The 19,268-nt window shown below is 37.0% G+C and overlaps 2 protein-coding genes across 7 annotated transcripts in view; one reads left to right on the top strand and one right to left on the bottom strand.

Moving 5' to 3' along the window:
• Nucleotides 1-2,014, top strand: part of Wcy (WW domain-containing adapter protein with coiled-coil wacky) — a 38,523-nt gene extending 36,509 nt beyond the window's left edge. For 3 of the 6 annotated variants that reach the window (XM_076392606.1, XM_076392604.1, XM_076392607.1), the window contains 4 exons: nucleotides 648-789; nucleotides 948-1,171; nucleotides 1,273-1,400; nucleotides 1,473-2,014. In XM_076392606.1, the coding sequence (XP_076248721.1) occupies nucleotides 648-789; nucleotides 948-1,171; nucleotides 1,273-1,400; nucleotides 1,473-1,551 (573 nt within the window). In that variant the 3' untranslated portion in view covers nucleotides 1,552-2,014. The remainder of the gene's footprint in view (nucleotides 1-647; nucleotides 790-947; nucleotides 1,172-1,272; nucleotides 1,401-1,472) is intronic. The other 3 variants (XM_076392603.1, XM_076392605.1, XM_076392602.1) reach the window with 2 other exon arrangements.
• Nucleotides 2,015-4,870: 2,856 nt separating this feature from the next.
• LOC143188388 (uncharacterized) lies at nucleotides 4,871-13,320 on the bottom strand. Its single transcript, XM_076392598.1, has 8 exons — nucleotides 13,154-13,320; nucleotides 12,061-12,351; nucleotides 11,681-11,984; nucleotides 11,367-11,584; nucleotides 10,903-11,282; nucleotides 7,568-10,811; nucleotides 6,941-7,062; nucleotides 4,871-6,868 (listed from the first exon to the last, which is right to left on the bottom strand). Exons 1-8 carry the CDS (start codon nucleotides 13,226-13,228, stop codon nucleotides 6,808-6,810), a joined length of 4,695 nt encoding a protein of 1,564 aa, XP_076248713.1. The 5' UTR covers nucleotides 13,229-13,320; the 3' UTR covers nucleotides 4,871-6,807.
• Nucleotides 13,321-19,268: the final 5,948 nt, after the last annotated feature.

The following is a 19,268-nucleotide window of genomic DNA, read 5'->3' as shown; positions in this document are numbered from 1 at the left end:
TTTGACGGCATGTACAGACATGCTACAATTTTTTTCAGGGATGCCACTTGCAGTGACATGAAATTTGAACCCTCCCCTTTAATTTAAAAAAAAGATCATGTCGCTGCGATTTTTTTTCGCGGAGTTACAGCACTTTAAAGTAGACCTTGCATTTTTGTCATGTATTGACACGAGCGGATGTGTCGTAAAAATGCAAGGGTTACTTCAAAGCTCTGTAACTTAGCGAAAAAAAATCGTAGCAACCTGATCTTTTTTTAAGTTAAAGGGGAAGGTTCAGGCTATATGTCACCGTAAATCGCATTCGCGGAAAAAATTTTTTCAAGTCTGTGTATCTCGTCAAACTTTGCGATTTTACGTACAACAGACATGGCCTCAGATTTAAGGGGTTCCAGTGGTAGGAGTGCATTGTAACTAAAATCGAGACATAGTATCTTAAAGTTAAAACTTCGGGCTTTAATTTAAAAAAAAGATCATGATTCTACGATGATTTTTCGCGGAGTTATCGTCAGTCAAAGTTGCTTAATTTTTGCCCAAAATTTTTCTATGCCATAATTCTTTTTAGCTGTATAAATTTTAGCTTCCATTAACTTGTTGGATGAGAGATTTAAGGTCTATGTGAAGTTTGTTTAATTCTATTATTTTATTAGCAGTCAGTTAGTGGTGACCGGAATAATAGTGGAAATGATGTAATGGTCCCGCTAAAAGTTGACACGAGCGGCAATGTTACAAGTGAGGGACCACCTACTCCTACGCATTCGGAGACCCAGGATTGTATCGATGCTCGAAAATGTACGTTGACAAAAGTATTATTTATTATTTAGTAAAATACAATTACAGCTTTTTTACTTCACTATCTGAATCCGCGTTATAGGAGTATCACGCTTTGAAAAAATTTCCTATGGAAATGAGCTAGGATTAGGAACTATCTTTTTATTTTTCGTTTACAGTAACGAGTCCTGGTGGTACGAATTCTGGAGTACAAGGTCTAAGCTCGTTGCAAAGTCTTAGCACACTAGGTTCTCTTGGAAATTTAAGTAATACAGGTTTACAAGCATTGTCTAGAGTACAGCCTCCCTTAACACCTTCTTTAACACCGTCACTTGCTAATCACTATCGGGAAGATTTAACGCAACACGTGCGTGCCTTTCCTGCTGACATCCTTGAAAAACAGGTACGTAAATATGTTTCTGCTTGTTGAGTAGTAAATCGTAGGCGCGAAAATTTAGGGATCGTACTGAACATAAAATGCATGGGAAATTTGTGATTGTATAGGCACAGAAACTTAGTGAAGAAGCACATACAATGGGAAGTTTGCAGTGTACGAGAGTGTCGGCAGAATTGAAAACGGCACGATCGATAGTGAGGCTGACAGAAATTCAGGCAACATTGCAGGAACAAAGGTAGATATTATATTTTTGCGATAAATAATGTCTGCATCGAACTGTCTTGTAAATCTTTTCTTTAATGTTTAGGATATTATTTCTCCGTCAACAAATTCAAACGCTGGAGGAGCTAAAATCCCAAAATTCCTTCATGTCTGATGATTCTTAGTGTAAGAAACTTTATAAAGTAATTATAATTACAATCTATAATTAATTCATGCAAAAAAAATAAAACATAATTATTAATATTCTCATTAATATTGAATAATTAAGATTGTACCTAAATTATAATATCATAATAGAAGTGATAAAATAGTAATGAAAAATATGGGCTGCCCAGAGAGGATCGGCTGTTCCGTTTATCAGCTAACGAATCTTATTACAATTAATTAGGAAACCACACCTCTCTGGGGAGCACAGGAGGCCTATCCAACACGCAGACACAACACTAAGTAAATAGAAAATGATCTATTCTATCAGTTCATTGCAAACTACTGAATTGTCCACATCGTCTCTTGTATTACCTATGTTATACGTGTCAATGTTTCATATCCCAACATTAAGCGGCATTTTAACTAGTTGAAACATTTTTGTTGTAAATCTCGGAATAAAATTCGTGCCAGAACTTTTAATTCGATTCTTTACCGCCATTGTCACACCTAACTCCCAAGGGTTGTTCAATAGAAAATGGTGTTTTGCCTTTTATCATAGCAGTTTACCTGAAAATGAAATCTTTTCTGTAACAAAAATTGTTAAAGAATGAAATCGTACTTTGTATAAAACTTGTAAATAATTTTAAAGGTTTTAAATAACTTTCACCCTATATGATACGCATTCTCAGTGTTTTTAAACTGCATTGTAATATTACTACAGAAGAAAATTGTACAGGGACACATTGAATGTGTAGTTACAGATAATTTTTATTTTTTTGCAGAACTCCTCATACAGCTGTGCAACATAAGAAAAATCAATTACGTTGTATCATTGTATAGTTTTTTGTAAGCGAAAATCGAATAGTAGTAGCTTTCGTAGAAGACGATGCAACGCCTGATAATAAATTGGAACTTTAGCAATTATTTAACTTTATTATATGGAATCAAAGCTTTTAATAATTAATTTTCAATTACTTGTCTTTTGTGTAATATTTTCTCAAATATGATAAAAATATTTCACTCACTGTAGTTTTGTCCAAGATATTAAAAGAAATATTAATTTTCTTTCGGTAATTCTGTACATGGGATCGTATGCTTAAAGTAAAATATTTCTAATATTAGTACGTAGAACGATGTACATATATTGTTTAGGTTGACGAAAACCACAATCATTACAATAAGTTTACAGTATGGATTTCTTATTCTTGTATATTTCTTTGAGGAACTGTTAAGGAGTGAGCTTGGTACTTACACAAAAATAAAAGGCAATGTGAAACGTAGTTGTTAAAACAAATATTTGATTTAAGAGTTCGAGATTGCGACTGAATTATAACATTAGTTGTTTTTTAAAACTATTTTCTAGGAATGCGAACCGAAGGGTTTTGTACGGCAAGTGCCGCGCACGCATTTCATTTCTTTCTTGTCATCACATATAATTATTTAGGAGTGAATGAAAATTTTACATTCTACATATAGCCAAAACTCTATGGTTCGCATTATTCTTCTCTATATACCCTCCTAGTATCGTTATTTTATTAGCTAGAAAATAAAATTGTAAACTCAAACAGCATCGTTCTCGATTGATATTTTCATGTATCCTAGTATTGTATAATAATTATGGGTACAGAGGAGGATAGTATTAAGAATAATAATAATAGTAATTAATAATGATAATAATGGTAATAATATTAACATGAATGTATCCTATCTACGGTGTTTCTCAACACGAGACTCAATAGCCCTTGTCATCACAATTATGTTACATGTTGAAGTAACGTCACATTTACTTAATAAATTGTACAATATGAGGCTATTGAGACTTTGTATTTCGTCACGATTATATTTACATACAATCGTCCTACAAGCTACTTCTCGTTTCATTCAATATACATTTAATATCTTCTATGGGTCCATTTTTCATTATTATCCACACACTTCTTCGAACATTTCAAACAGCTGTCACGGTACACTTACTTAAATAAAATTAGACAACTTGCATTCGTTTTCATTTCTAACGTAACAAAGAACATTCGAACATTGTCGTTAAGCGTATCACTTTTAATGCTCGTCCCTGCTTATTTGTGCGAACAAAAATTACCAAATTACGAGCGGTTTATCGGTTGAGAAACACCGATATTCCCTTTATTTATAAATATTATCTAATGTTATACCATGTCATGAGAATGTATTAACATCCCCATAGCACCTGAAGCATACAGTGAACATTCTCCCATGTACATTGTATTTTAATTACAGTCAGTCATTGGACTTATTTCATAACAAACTCTCTCATTTGTGAACATTAGATCATTGATTAATACATATTCTCAATATAATCGTTACAGGATATTTGTGTAAATTCAGTACGATACATAATTTCCCATGGATTAAGATTACAATAAGGCCTCAGAAAATTTGACTTATTTTTTAGCATCGCATAACTCATAGGACTTTTGTGTATACTCTGTGTTCGAAATATATTATCAATGCATTAATAATTAATAGATTTTTCTCTTTTTCATAACGCTGCAACCATAATATACTAATAAATTCTGAAGTCAAAGAATTACCATTTAACTTAGCGATGATAATTTGATACCTATTACAGCAATCACTTATAAAATAAGGAAGAAATATTCTTATGAGTCATGAGATGCTACCATATCTATTGTTGAACGATTTTAATGCAATGCTCTTCGAGTATTTATGCAAACATATCGCAATGGAGAGTACAAACTGCTACAAAACAATTCCAATATGATTTCCTTACAATCGTTTAATACATCTACGTCACACGCTCGTTATGTATTCTTTTTAAGGCCATATACGAGATTTAATACAAAAATACTGTCCCTCATTTAGGTCAGTATTTGATATATTTATTAATTTGGAAATTTGTCTAGGAATAGACAAACGGACAACACAGCCTTGACAGAGAATGTTCACAGTGTAAGACAGCAGCGTAGATATCTCAGCGCAGCCTCACTTTACCATTGGTTAGTGTTTCAGCTGGTAATCATTATACAAAGTTACAGTTCATTAAGTTATACAGTACAGCTACGTGCGGAAGAACCCTTTGTAGACAAGATTTCTGTTTAGAAAAAGAATAACATTAGGAGGTACTGTAAGTATAACTATTTAATTTCAGTTATCAAATTGCTACATATTTCGTTCTATGCTTTACAGATAAATGTAATTTTTCTTATCCAAGAGAGAACTCAATTATTCATGTTGATACATCTTAGAAGTATTTAGCAATACCATTGTAGAGTAATAGATAACAAGTTACAAAGGGTGTTTGCAGAACATGTAGTTTTTAAAATTATCAACATGAAATCAAGATTCCTTTTTTTTTACCATTTATTACCCTTATTTCTTCAATAATATACGCAGAAACTAAAAATGCCTTAAAATCTAGAATGGAAATATTACACAACATATAGAGTAACAATATGTAACAGAGTCATTTTGTACCTACATATCTATTATGGCAGAAGGTGGGTCTTGTGCCGAGTTATTCTTGGCTACTGTCAATTTTAAGCCAACATTATAGATGTAACTATCCTAATCTTAAATAGGACGTGCATGATTTAATATTAATTAATCATCAACACGCCAACTAACTACTTTCTGCTTCTATGGGGACTTCTAAAAAGAATGTTTGTTTATGGTTCTTTAATATTTTCAGAACAATTGCTATTACACTTACATTTACAGAAACTAATATATCACTCTCAGTAAAATTGCACTTATTGTAAAAATCTGCAATTTCCCGAACAATGTTAGAACCGTCAGTAAAGTGTAAAAATTCTATAAAAAAAATTATAAGAAAACAATGTGACAGAAAAGTAAAAAATAATCTAGAAAAATGTTATTTCTAATTCAAGATTTCAAAGCGTATTGCTGCTTTACTATTTTCCACATTTCTACCTGTCAGCTTTGTTGTACTACAGAGTGATACGTTTTCATGACATACATTGAAGGAATTAATGACATACAGAGTCAAGAATGATCTTACAAACTTATAGATATACATTTGATTCAGTAACAAAGTTAAAAAAAAAAAAAAATAGTAACTCTTTAGAAGCCCCGTAATAATTTATTTTCATTCAATATACTTCTCAATTCAGTTTCCTCTCATTCACTCTATGATAAAACACGCAACATTACTATAATTTAATTCTATTAAAATGGCATTCAGTATTTTCTTATAGGATTACTCGATTCAATATATAAAAAAAATATACAATTTCGACTACTCGATGCAATCGTTCAGTAATCGTGAGTTTGTACTATCCGAATGCCATTTTCGTGTATGATACACTTTTTCTTGGACTAGTGCTACAAAAGATTGTAGGACTGCCCATGAAATTCTAATTAAAATATAATTAATGTCTATACGCAGTGGGATTCATTGATATTCAGTCGATTCACAATACTCGTAACGTGTCAAACTTTATAGAAACAAACAAACAAATGCCACAAAGCATATAGAATCATCCTTTTCTTCTCTTTTTATCTCAAGTATATGGCACCTGACCGTGTAAAATTCTGTATACTGAATTTATTAAAAATAATCAGTCAGGCAAAGATGCTTTTATGTACAAGAATAAAATCATTGGATGTTTCTGCAACGTTTTTTCTTCATGAAAAAAAAGAAACGAATTTTTAACTAATGTATTTCGGCACAAGTTTAGTCCCTTTCAAACAGTCACGAAAACATTGTCACGAGTTGTGAATGACTTATACTTACCTGAGGGGTACACTCCCACTCGTTATCCTCAATAAATTGCACGTACATAGTGCTTGATTAGGTTTTCTTTTCGAGGTATTCTCCTATTACGGCAAATTAGTTTCTCGTGTCACGTTAATACACATGTATGTATGGCGTCTCGTTTCAGCAAGGTTGTTAATAATGCAATCGCATTACAATCTGTCTTATTCGTAAAAGTGGCTTCATGCCAACATCAAAGTATTCGTTCGTTATTATTGTATAATTTAAATAATTTATAATTTACAGATCCTGTAGAACACAAGTGGTTGCACGCAAGCACATCTCATCAACAGATTAGTATATATTACATAAAATGCTTGGTAATACCACCACGTTGATGCGACCCCGGTAATTAATATTTTTTTTTTCCTTCTCACTGTACTATACTGTAACTTTATAGTATACATTCAAAACCATACTCTTTTACATACACGGTTGCATAAGATAGATGTAGAGATGCATCCGAATGTATATGCAACTAGTGTTGTACGTAACTACTCTACCGCATCCTCCTGAGAGCTTTCTTGATTTTTCTTTGTGCCATTGTTTGAGGTACAGCACTAAAACAACAAGCAAAATATTACAAAAATTGTTCAACAACTAATACACAAATTCTTGTGTTACATATTTACCTGAATACCGGAGGCGCATTACCACCAGTAAAATTAAACGATGGTGAAGTGTTAGGATCAAAAGTCGGTGTAGAGCTGGGCGGATTGAAGTTAAATCCTGTAGATGGTACAGCAGCGGGTGCCTGAAATAGGTACGTACGTATAATATGTTATAATCAATAATAAAAATATAGTAAACGTAAAATACAAAATTTTGTACATGTCGGCGCAAGCTGAGCTAGGGGTCACCAATTAGGGGGGGGGGGGGGCCAGGTAACCGATACCCGAGCACATATAAAGAGGCGACGAGCGTTCCACAAGTCAGTGACACGTCGGACGCCGAAGAGAACGAATCGGTGGTGAAAAAATAAGGTTTGTTTATATCGTGACAATTAGGGAGGCAGGTAGCTGATGCCTAACCGTAAACAGAGACGACGCGCATTCCGCGAAGTAATGATACGACTTTAGAATAGAAGAAAAAAAAAAAAATACGTCAGTGTAAAAGGATCGGTTGTGTAAAAGTGCGAAGAGATATTTCATTTCGGGTTTTGTTTCTATTGTGTGGCCAACAGCGTTTCACTTCGACCCAAGACCAAAACATTACAGTCTTCTTAAAATTTGCACCGACACATTTTTTATTATACTTACTGCGCCGAAATTGAAACCTCCTGTGGAAGTGGCAGGCGCTGCGGCACCGAAGTTGAATCCAGTGTTTGAAGAAGTGGATGAAAATGAAGAAGATGGCTGATCCTGTGAACCAGGCTGCGGACCGCCGAAAATTGGGTTTGTAACTGTTGATTGACCAAATGCTGGCGCTGGTGCTTCTGGTTTGGGTGCATTGAAGGTAAAGCCACCAGTAGTGCTTGATGCAGGGCTATTGAATGTCCCTCCAAATACGTTGCTGCTTGGCGTGGTAGTAGCGCTACCAAACGTGAATAAGGAATTCTGATTCGAACCAGGAGTGTCAGTGTTGGCTGAGAAATTGAATCCGGTTGTTGGTTGTGCGACTGGTTGCGCGACTGGCTGGGCAGGGGTTGCGTTGAAAGTGAATAGGTTCGAATTTGGCGTAGTAGTTTCACCTGGCTTTGTAGTAGATCCAAATATACTTGGTTTTGATTCGGTAGCGAATGTTGAAGAAGTGTTACTGCCAAATACAGGGGTAACCGATGATCCAAAGGGATTTGGTGTAGCTGCAGGTGCATTAAAGGTTGGCGCGGGTGTTGCAGCTGGTGCCTGTGGAGTTGGATTGAATAGAGGCGCTGTTTTGGTTTCTGTACTTCCAAATACAGGTATCTTTGCATCTGTTGAGCCAAAAATCGAAGGTTTATTCTTCGGGTTGGCAAATGCCACTTTGTTCTCTGGTACCGAAAAGGCAGATGGTTTACTTGCTGTTGCACCAAACGTGGATGCTTTGTTTTCTTGTGCACCAAATGCAGGTGCTTTGTTTTCTTGTGCACCAAATGCAGGTGCTTTGTTTTCTTGTGCACCAAATGCAGGTGCTTTGTTTTCTTGTGCACCAAATGCAGGTGTTTTATTTTCTTGTGCACCGAATGCAGATGTAGTTTTTGTGTCAGTAGTGCCAAACAGTGATGGCGCGCTTGAAATGTTTGAAAATATTGAGCCTCCAGAGGAGCTGCTTGATAATGCAGCGAAACCTGGTTTGTTTTCACCAAATGTAAAGGTTGTAGACGTAGTAGCAGCAGGGACTGTAGTTGCTATTTGACTATAAGATGGTACTGGTGCTGCTTGTGCTAGTTTAGTTTCAGAAAATGTGAAGCAAGATTGAGTAGAAGTTGGAAGACTTGTTGCAAAACTTGTGCAGATACTGCTGCTAACTCCCACTGCAGTGTTTGGTACACCAAATAGAAAGATAGGAAGTTTGGTTTCTTGTGAACTGCTTTTAGTAGCTGAGGTCACTGTGTTGGCATTTGTAACAGTAGCAGGTTCTACAGTTTCTGTTTTTGACTTTGTAGTTTCCGATATAACGCTTCCTTTTTCTGCTTCTGGTTGTTTAACATCAGATTTTGGTACACCAAATGTGAAGGGAGACGGAAGCGTTGTAGAAGATACTGTACTGGCAGACTGCTTATCAGTTTCTGCCTTTACACTTTCACTTTTCGGTATGCCAAACGAAAAAGGTGCTGGTTTTTTCTCTATTTCAGAGACTTGGTTACTTGTTGCTTGAACATCAGTCTTTTCAGTGCTCTTTGCATTTATTTGGAATCCAAAACCACTTCCCGTAGTTGAAGACATGCTACTTTCAGGTTTCAATGTTTCACTTGGTTTCGTCTCTTCTTTCTGGATACCAAATGTAAATTGACTACTTTGGCTACTACTTTGCTGACTCTCCCCAAATTTAAAACCATTCGTAGTTGTTACACTATCAGTCTTCTGTTGATTATCCTTATCTATTCCAAACTTAAAGCCACCTTCACTTGGAGGTATACCAAAACTAAATTGTAAATTGGAACTAGTACTTGCAGAACTCTCTGGTTTCTTTGCTCCTGGTTTCAAACCTCCACAGGCAACACACTCAGTATCTGCTGCTTTGTTCTGCAGCATACAAGCATCACAATTCCATGCACCTTCAGGTTTTTTAAACTTATCTCCAAATCCATTTGCCAGTAAGGGAACATTTTTGGTTGCAGCGCCTGGTTTGGCTGTATTGCAACATGGACACAAATCGACAGTAGCAACATTTCTAACCATGCAACAAGGGCATTCCCATGTATCTTTACTTGGTTTGAATTTATCCATGGATTCCTTTACAGTAATATTTGAATCAGTTGATGCCTTGGTCGGCGCGTTTGTGACATCTGTAATTGTATCTTTTTTGGAATCTGGTTTCGATAAATGCGACTTCGATGTCTTGCAAGAAGAGCACGTAGTAGAATTCACTGAATTTTTTATTTTACAATTAGAGCATTCCCAAGATCCCTCCAAAGGCTTGTTTAAGCCAGAACTCGATAAATTTGCTGTACTTGATTTAGTCTCAGTTTTGGAACCTGGTTTGGGCGAATTACAAGCACAACATTTAGTCTCAGTTTCTTTGTTTCTTACGAAGCATGATGTGCATTCCCATTGATTAGACGAAAGCTTGAACTGAGCGCCAAAGCTATCGCTTGCGTTAATCTTCGATTGATTGTTGCTGCTTAATGTTGATGACGCCTCAGAGACTTTACTATCTTTAAAGCTTGATTTGGCAGTCTTACAAGCAGAACATTTTGTCTCGGAATTGTTATTTTTAATTAAACATTCAGAGCATTCCCACATAAATAAGCTATCTTGCTGTGGCTTTGAATTTGTCATTTTTATATCATCCTTGCTTTTACTTAAAACAGTTGTGTCTTTTGATTTCTCAGATTCAGTTTTATCAGACTTAGGGAGCAGAATGTCCATAACGCTTCCTGATTTTAATTTCCCTGAAGCAGCAGGAATAGTACTTTCTTCGTTCTTTGCTTTTTCTTTTGGTCTAGGCGCTGTTGATGAGCCAGACCACATGAAATTCTGTGTCACAGTAGGTGTACAACTGCTGGATGGTGTATCAAGTTTAGCACTGATTTTCTTTGAAGTCGCATCGCTAAAATTATCAGTAGGCTGTTTATCAGCACTAATTGGACTGCTAAACGTAAAATTGTTGATAGATTTTAAGTTCTTCGTGGTATTTGATACTTTTATAGGACTTGCAAACGTGAAAGTATCATCCGCTTTCAAAAAGCTTTTATCTTTTGCTTTTATGTCGACAGACGGCGTGAAATTGAAGTTAGGTAAATTAGATATTGGTAGGGGTATATTCGGCAAATTGACTGGCTCAACAGTCTCTTCCTGATCAAGATTTGTTGATTTACCTTTAACTTTTCCTTGATGCTTCGTATCTTCATCGGCGTTTGTCCTGTGAAGCAAATATAGTTGCATATGCAATCAATACTTGCTTTGAAAATAACTATAGATAGCATTCTTTATAGATTAATTAGTGTACTCACCTAAGTTGATATTCTTGAGGTGGTGCCGGTACAGTTCTAGCCGAAACAATTCTTCTAGCCGCGACTGTTGTGTCTTCCAGTTTCTGACGCCGTCTCAGTTTTAATATATCGGGTATTGTTGGTACAGTTAATTCACGAGTCAAGTGTCGCAAACCAACTTTAGTTTTTGGTAAGGTTTCTTCCTCCCTTGTTCTTTTCTTATTAGCTGTGTTATTTAACATTTTTACGGGTATTTTCTTAGCATCAGTTATCGGTGACGAAAAATGTTCCAATGCCTCCAATATTTTCTTAGCAGTTTGACTCATGCCAGATGAATCAACACCTGCTGCAGTGGATGGTTTTACTTCAACACTTGTTCTTCTGGGAACTTTAAGTTGAATCTAAAATTAAATTGAAACTTAATTGAAATATAAACTATAATTTTAATGCATAAATATTATCAAATATTATTGAGGGAGATATACCTCATTTGAGCTATTGAATAAACTGCGACCACGTTTATAAAGCCCAGCTGCATTTGCTCCTCCGAAAGTAATATTTCCACTATAAAACGGAGACGATAGCGGCGAAGCACGATCCGGCGTGTTTGACATAACCGATGCATTAAAGCTTGGTCTACGACTGCTTAACGAATCTCGATTACTATCTAAAAATAAAGACCTCGGAGATTGCGCATGATTTGCTAAAAAAGGTAAGCAAAATTTTGTACATTACATCACTAGTTCAACAAGAAACTATTTTAAGAGAATAATACTATTGTGTAGTAGAGAAATATTACCGAAGTTTAATTTGTCATTGTTAAATCTCTTTCTACTGGAAAATGGGGAGCTATAAGATGCATTTGATGGAGCTTCTTGTCTATTTGTTTGTGGAATAAGAGAGCTACAGCCACTAGTGCTCTCACTGGATTCTGAATTATCATCCATTCCATTTGCAGTTCCATTATTTGTGGCAGCTACTAATGAATTTAATTCAGACCTCTGAGGAGTTATATTATTAATATCCTCCTGCGAAGGTGTGGAAGATATTAAACAGCTCATTCCACTTGGCCCAGCCATTGGAGGTTCAGAAAAGTCTTGAGACTGTGATACATTAATGATTAAAAAAAACTATTTTTTAACTTTTTCTAAAAATATTGCTCTTAGGAACTATATTTACCGTTTCATTGTGAATTGAAAATTGTTGTTTAGTAGGGCTGGCAGTGTTAATTAAGGCTTTAGTTCTTGGCTGTATTGTGAAAGTACCAGGTGGATGAATGACATCCATACGAATACATGGTCGTTTAAGAGGAGGAGGTTTTTGAATATCTTCCTCAGATTCAATTTCTTCAGGGTTCTCAGTTTCATCTAACACATCTCCATCACTCTGTGATGTATTAAACCACTTACTGATCCATGATCTTTGTGGTATAAAATCTGTTACCTTTGTTGCCACCTTTTTTACAAATGACTGAAATCAAAAAATAGAACTAAACTAATATACTATCCTAATATTCTAATAACACAAATGATAGATACTATGATGAATGCTGATAATCATGCAAAAATTGAAATGTCAAAGTTGAAATTTAAATCATAAACACTATATAGCAAATAAGTATCCATACATATGTATAATGTATATATAAGCATAGAGTGATTAACATTTACGATTTACTTAACAAGGAATTCGTAACATTTGCTAAAAATACAGATTCAGAAGCTAAAGATCAATTCAGACTAGATTACTCCACGAAATATTACGATTTCTAAAAAAAGCGATGTTTTTGGTAAATTACACGATATTGCGTGAATTGGCGCAAAACGTGATTTTTCAGCGTTACGCGGGTCTTTTCATTACATGAAATCGTTCTGTACACGATCTAGCAACGTTAAAAATTCTGAACGATGATCGTTCAATTGGGTTCGAGAAGAATCGAACCGCCTGATAGATTTCAAAGGTTTTCCTCTTAGGAATCACATTTCAAGGTTACATGTTATAGATGTCTCGATAGGTATCTCACGAGCGGAGTGGTATGGGAAAGATTGAGGTTATCGAATGCACTCACATAACCGTGACATCGTCTAGACCCGCTGGAAGCGCATCTTAGGCAAAGGGCGGTCGGGCAAGGGTTAGGAGACCACAGGGGAACAGGTTCATGGCGTAAATTTGTCGGTGGATCTAATTTGGGCGTTAAGGCGCGAAGAACCGTTGGACTCGGGGCAGGCTCGTCGCTGTCGCGGGGGTCTCGTGCGAAGGAGATACTACTCACATTGTTTGCGTCGTAGGGTTTCGCATTACGCGATGACGATCGTCTTCCGCTCAAATTGTTACTCCCTTTAGCCATGATTTGGCACTGATCGCTTATTTATGAATAAAAAACGCACGAGAACAACTTCGAACGTCGCATCCCAAAAATTGTCAGCGAACCACCACCTCCGTGACTGAAACCCACGAGAGAAAATATGGCCGCCCCAAAGACCGCCACCAGGGCGCCAGGTTTCTCTCGAATATGCGCTCGTCGCGCCTGCCCACGTGACACCGAACGCGCTCCCTGCCTTAAAGTCGGCGTATCGCTATCTCTTCTTGCGATTGCTTTCGAAAAAAGAACGTGCACGTCTTTCGAGGTTTCTCCAGAGATGGCGTTGAAATTAGCTCGCGTATGCGCCTGCGTAGAGTTCCATTAATTATTACAGACACTTCGAACGATTAATTTGAATTCAATTTTCGTTGAGTGAATGTTTCTAACTTATTTAAATTGGAAGATTCTGTTCGTTGAATATTTTTTATGAATATGAGCTGTTTTATTTAACTATATTTGTTTAATAGTTATAGGTTATATTATTCAGTTATATTAGTAGAGTAAATATGTAGTATGATGGAAGTATGAAATGTCTAAATATAATATAAATTATATGGATATTATAAAGTTGAAGCATTAATTCTGAATTTATAGGTGTTCGTTTTCCTGTCACAGTTGCTGATTTGGGTAGCAGGTCTATTCAAATTGCGCGCGGTCTCAGTCTTACTGCGGACGCCCTAGATGTCAGACGTGTCTCGCTCGTCGCATGAAATGCGTCACGCGTCTAAACGTATTTTTAGCGATTCTGAAGGATCTGAGAAAGTATGTATTCTTAATTTGAATATATCTGCACATGTGTAATACGTTAATTATTTAAATGCGATTATTTTAATGATTACTATTTATATACTTGAAAGATTTGCGATTCTTGTGTGTTAGTCGTACTCTCAATGACTGTTTTCCAACTGGCGCCAGCATTCAAACGATGCTTCCGATATTTCTGTATAAATTAGTAGCTTTTGATAACTTAGCATGAATTTTGTAGAGCATAGTTACATTTTTATAACTTTTGAAGCAAAATACAGATAGCATTAGATGTATTTCATTAACTTTTCCTTTTATTTCTGTGTGGCATAGAACAGGTGGATGATAGAGAACCTTAAAGAAGCAATACTCATTAGTTTCGAGAATCGACCGATAGGTTATTGCATTTCGTAAGCTGCGCGCGCAAGCTGCTTTAAACAGAATGACGCCAAAGTGCAAAACTCATATCAAAGGTAAGAATTTTACTATTTTCTGTAGATTATAATGTATTTGTCAGCCTTTCTTAGTATCTGGGATATATACAAAATAGTTTTGCATTACTGTACAGTGAAATTAGATGTATCTTTCAATATATCTTCGTATTTCATAGAACGTTTGTGCTTGGCTTTCAAACGATATCTCTAAAATACAAATAATATTCAAATAGTGTTAAAAAATAAGTTGTAAATCTATTATGAGCTCCTTTTTCAATTTAATTGTCTCCGTGTTTGTCCAGCTTCACTGGAACGTTAAGCGTTATAAATATTTAAAATACGCTGATTAACAGCTTACAAAATTTTCAAAACAATACTAATTACAGCAGTGAGAGGTGTTTCCCCTCCCATCGATCACTTTACTGGCTACACAAATTTCGACAAGGGATTGTCATTTATTTTGCGGATATCGGAAAGGCAGGACATCGCATCAGTTCGACAAGTATTCAGGTAAGGACACCATACATTTGACATTTTAGTGTTAACTGCTACACTCAAATATTACTTTCTTTTATTAAAGTTAGATCATTTGGGGGTGGGGATATGTAAATATGAGTTTCATTTAAATTCGCGCACTCAGAGGTATGCGAGTGCTACCTATCGATAAATATCTAGGATACATGAAACCAGCTGGAGCAGTGAAAGCTGTCCAGAAAGCTGTTTTAACTTGGAAAGGAACGGGTCGAATGCTGGAGAATATTTCAATGGGACGAGAAATATTGCGAGAAGTATTCCTTTTTAGCATTTCTATGCGTGAATCTCAAACAACAAAAATTTAACGCACATAAAAGTAAATTTGGTCTACATTAATTGAATGTATTGTATAGACATCAGTAATGTATCTAAATTCTTTTACAAAGAAGTAGAAATATCCTTTTAAGTAATCGACGTGGTCCTAAAAGACTCGTAGCAATTTTGTTGCAATGCCCATTTATGTGTGTTAAAGCTGGACCTATCCAGGAACTACTCCCACGTGTTGTGAAACGCCTTGTACATGTAGAATGCAGTCTCAAAATATATTGCAGACACGTAACATTTAAATCAAGTGTCGCGTGCAATAATGAGCCCCGATGTAAGACATGTACAGAACGCTGACTACACTGTCTGAGCGACAAAAGATTTCATTGGCATTCCGTTCGCGTTGGTCACGTCTGGTCGCGCGATCTCAGACAACGATTTGGTAACAGAACAATAGAATCCTGTGTGGTTATTCCATTCGTTTGTCCTTTAACACGCACGATCGCTTTTGTTGCACTTACGCTATCGTATTACTTGCGATAATGTTACGGACCTTCATTCTGTCATGATCGACGTGAAAATTTTTCGTACTTTCTATTACGTGCTGACTCGTTCTTGCATGCATCAGACGCGTGCGTGCCAAACCCGCATCGATAATTCTATAGGACTTTTCTAAAAAGCAGAAGAAAGCACATTCTTTTCAAACTTTCATGTTACATGGGAGACAGGACGAAAGTGGATCAATTTTTGTGATATTCTGTTGAAGAATATTTTTGGCCGAGTGAATGGTAGCATTATAGTGTGTTAGAAGTCTAGGATATAGCAGGTACCTTAATGTACCTTAATTTAATGTCTTCAGATCACTGAAGCTCACGTGGAAAAGATTCTACAGTCGAAATCCCTTAAAGGGCTGTGAAACTTTGAGTTTTAAGTCCTAATAAGTAGAGTAGAATCTCCATTAACAAAATCATAATTACCTATAATCTTTGGATACCTACATTTTCAATGATTTAGGGCATTAATGATAAGATTACAGTAGAACCATAGCTAAACGTTTGAAGTTCCTCAAATACTAAGTTTCTCACCCTTATCTACAAAGTTATATACCGCCACAGAATTGTTACGATCGTCCCAAATGGTTCTCTAAGGTACCATCGACCCCTGCTTTGACCACTAGACCTTTAACCTCTCTGGGTGCACCTGCTCCTATCGTAGGTATTGGTCATACTCGAAGAATCGCAGCGTCCGGGAAGGATGCTCATCGGAGCTCGAGAAAGATTTACCCTGACCTACTTCCGCTCAAGTTCATTGCTCATCCACGGCACGTTGGCCTTACCTTGCACGCGTGCCGTTGCTCGCTTCTCTCGATTCTCTCCTTCCCCCTGTTCACCTGCTGCTTCACGACGCGACCGATTCTTCACGCCTATCTGATACATTAGCAATCTCTGTCAGTGTGCTAAAAGGTACGGTGACAAGGGATCTTTCTTTTATCAAACCATTCTATTATGCACACTTTCAACTCGTAGGTGACAGACACTCGTAGGTGACAGAGGCATTCCAATCGTTTAACATTCCTGAGACTGCCATAGGTGTGAATATCTAAACGCCACTTTCATCGTCAGCGAGAGGGAACCGTTTAATACGCGGTGAAAGACAAATGTTGCATTTTTAGAATCTCGCCATTAATTGTTTCAAACTGTAATCTTGATTTTTGTGAATTTCCATAGATTTGCACTTGTGCTCTCATTAAGGCGTGATGCTACGATAAAGTCAATTATGACTGATTCAGGGTACGATGTGTTCAATCGTGGATTCAGAGTTTCGTGGGGGAATGAATAAGGAGTGAATTACGTGCCTCAAGAGCCGTGAACGCGAGAAGCGTTTTCGCGAAGCTGTTATAATTGAGCGTCGCGAGTGTTTAGAAACACGCCGCGACGAGTAATTAGATTAATTACGAAAAGCTGCATGTATTCCTTGCGGCGTATGATAGAGTACAGAATGCAGTTCATTTGAAAGGACTATCGCAGTCGGATCTAAGTTCGTCGTGATCTTTATTCGAGGCATTCAAGAGTAATCACTGTGACGTTAGAAACAAGAGACTTGCCGACGACTGTAATCGCGTAGACAATGTAATTACTCGACGGAGCTGTGTAATTTATGTTGTGGTTGTTAAGATTCTTGGGATTCATAGTCTCTCACCGTTTCAGTCTTTTGTATCTGTATTAACATTCCTTTGAATTTTTGCTGATTCGAAGACATTAAGTAGATTGCAATGTTATGGGGCAATTAGTGTACATAAAACTTACAACTTGATAGTAGAATCATTGTCATGATTATCTAAAATCTAGATTACTACTCATCGTCACAATTACATAACTGAGGATAATTATTAACATGTATGGCGCATCGTATAGATTTTTCTTGTTCCTCTTTTGGATAGGAATTCTTATATTTTCGTCGTTCTTCCAGAGATACGTGAGTCCTCGAGTCGATAAGATTTTCAGAATGATATCAAAGTGAGAGGCCTTTTGAGAATTGCCTGTTAGCGATGCTGGCATCCCACTGGGAGCATTCTGTAATTTCATAGCCTTGGTGTGCTTCCGGAGAGTAGCAGTCGCAAATTATGTTCCCCTTTTTTTAATGCTTCCAATGAAGGTAGCAGTAACGAAGAAAATGAAGGTTCCATGAAATGCATAGAATCACAAGTAGGGCAAATGGAATAGATTGCCGACAGTTCGTGAGAGAACCTTCTGGCTGGGTACTTTCAAAGGGTCTCGCGTCTGTTGTATAACATTAAACGAATAAATTAGATGCCGACATTTCTGTTTGTAAACTCAGGAGTGCGAATATTTTAATGGAAAAGCAGAAATAATTTAAGAACTCAAGGGTTGAAGGACCCTTGGACCCTTGGACCCTTGGACCCATGGATCCATTGATCTTTGGACCCTTGGACCCTTGGACTTATAGACCCATGGATCCATTGATCTTTGGACCCTTGGACCCTTGGACTTATAGACCCATGGATCCATGGACCTTTGGATCCTCGAACCCTTGGATCCTTGGACTCAGAAACACAAACGCATATGTTCTTCAGTTCTTACCTAAACGAAACAAGAACGTGTCAATGCCACAGGTGTGACAATGGAATGAAATTCCCATCAGGCTGTAAATCCAGCGATTTGGAAGCTGATTATTAAAATAATTACATAAAAAAAAGACTACGGAGGTGGTGGCCATCACGTAGCAATGCATTTTGCCTGACAGTTGGCTCGCTTTCACCTGCAACGATCCCAACACGAAGACGTCGCTGTTGCCAGTATAAAAAACCATTGTCTTTGCGATCAATTAGCCTCGTGACGGCAATCTCCCGTTTCTAGGACCTCGAAGATCCTGCGGTTATGGCAATCAGATAGAGAACTGCCAGAAGAGAGGAGGAGTCTCCAACCCAGTGTCCAACTATCGCCGCGATTCTTTCGCAATGAGGCTTTCTAACAAACCGCGAAATGAGAAAAAAGAGGAGGAAACACGTAATTCCTGGTTTCGCGTCGCGTTTCCGTGATGGCACACGGAAACGCCTTTACGAAAACCGAATCTCGCTCGTGGCCACATCCGTGACTTCCTTTCTGTTTTCGTTGAATTCTTTCGTTTACACTCAACGCTCGTTAGCAGCGATTGCACTAGGACAGTGGGAATCCTTTCCAGAAGGCTTCTCGTTAAGCAAGAATCCGATTGCGTCCTTAATTCTTTGTATGAAAGTGCATCGGAATTCTAGCAAGCTATGCAATTAGCCAGAGGATAATAAAAATCGAAGACAAAAAGAACTTCCAAATGAACAAAAGAAATAATCTGGAGTCCTCTTCGATAAGAAGCTTCAACAATTTCAGTGAAATAAAATTGGTCACCGTCGATTACCGAAAAAACGAAGGAAAAGAAAATTAATTTATAACCACGAGACTATTATGGAACTGTGGGAGAGCCGAAGCAGTCGAGATACAAGCGCGAGGAAGAAAATCAATGAACCAGCGGTTGGTCCAGTTTCGCAAGGACAC

Source organism: Calliopsis andreniformis, chromosome 2, assembly GCF_051401765.1.
Source record: "Calliopsis andreniformis isolate RMS-2024a chromosome 2, iyCalAndr_principal, whole genome shotgun sequence".
Lineage (NCBI taxonomy): Eukaryota > Metazoa > Arthropoda > Insecta > Hymenoptera > Andrenidae > Calliopsis > Calliopsis andreniformis.
This window is presented reverse-complemented; position numbering and strand designations above follow the sequence as displayed.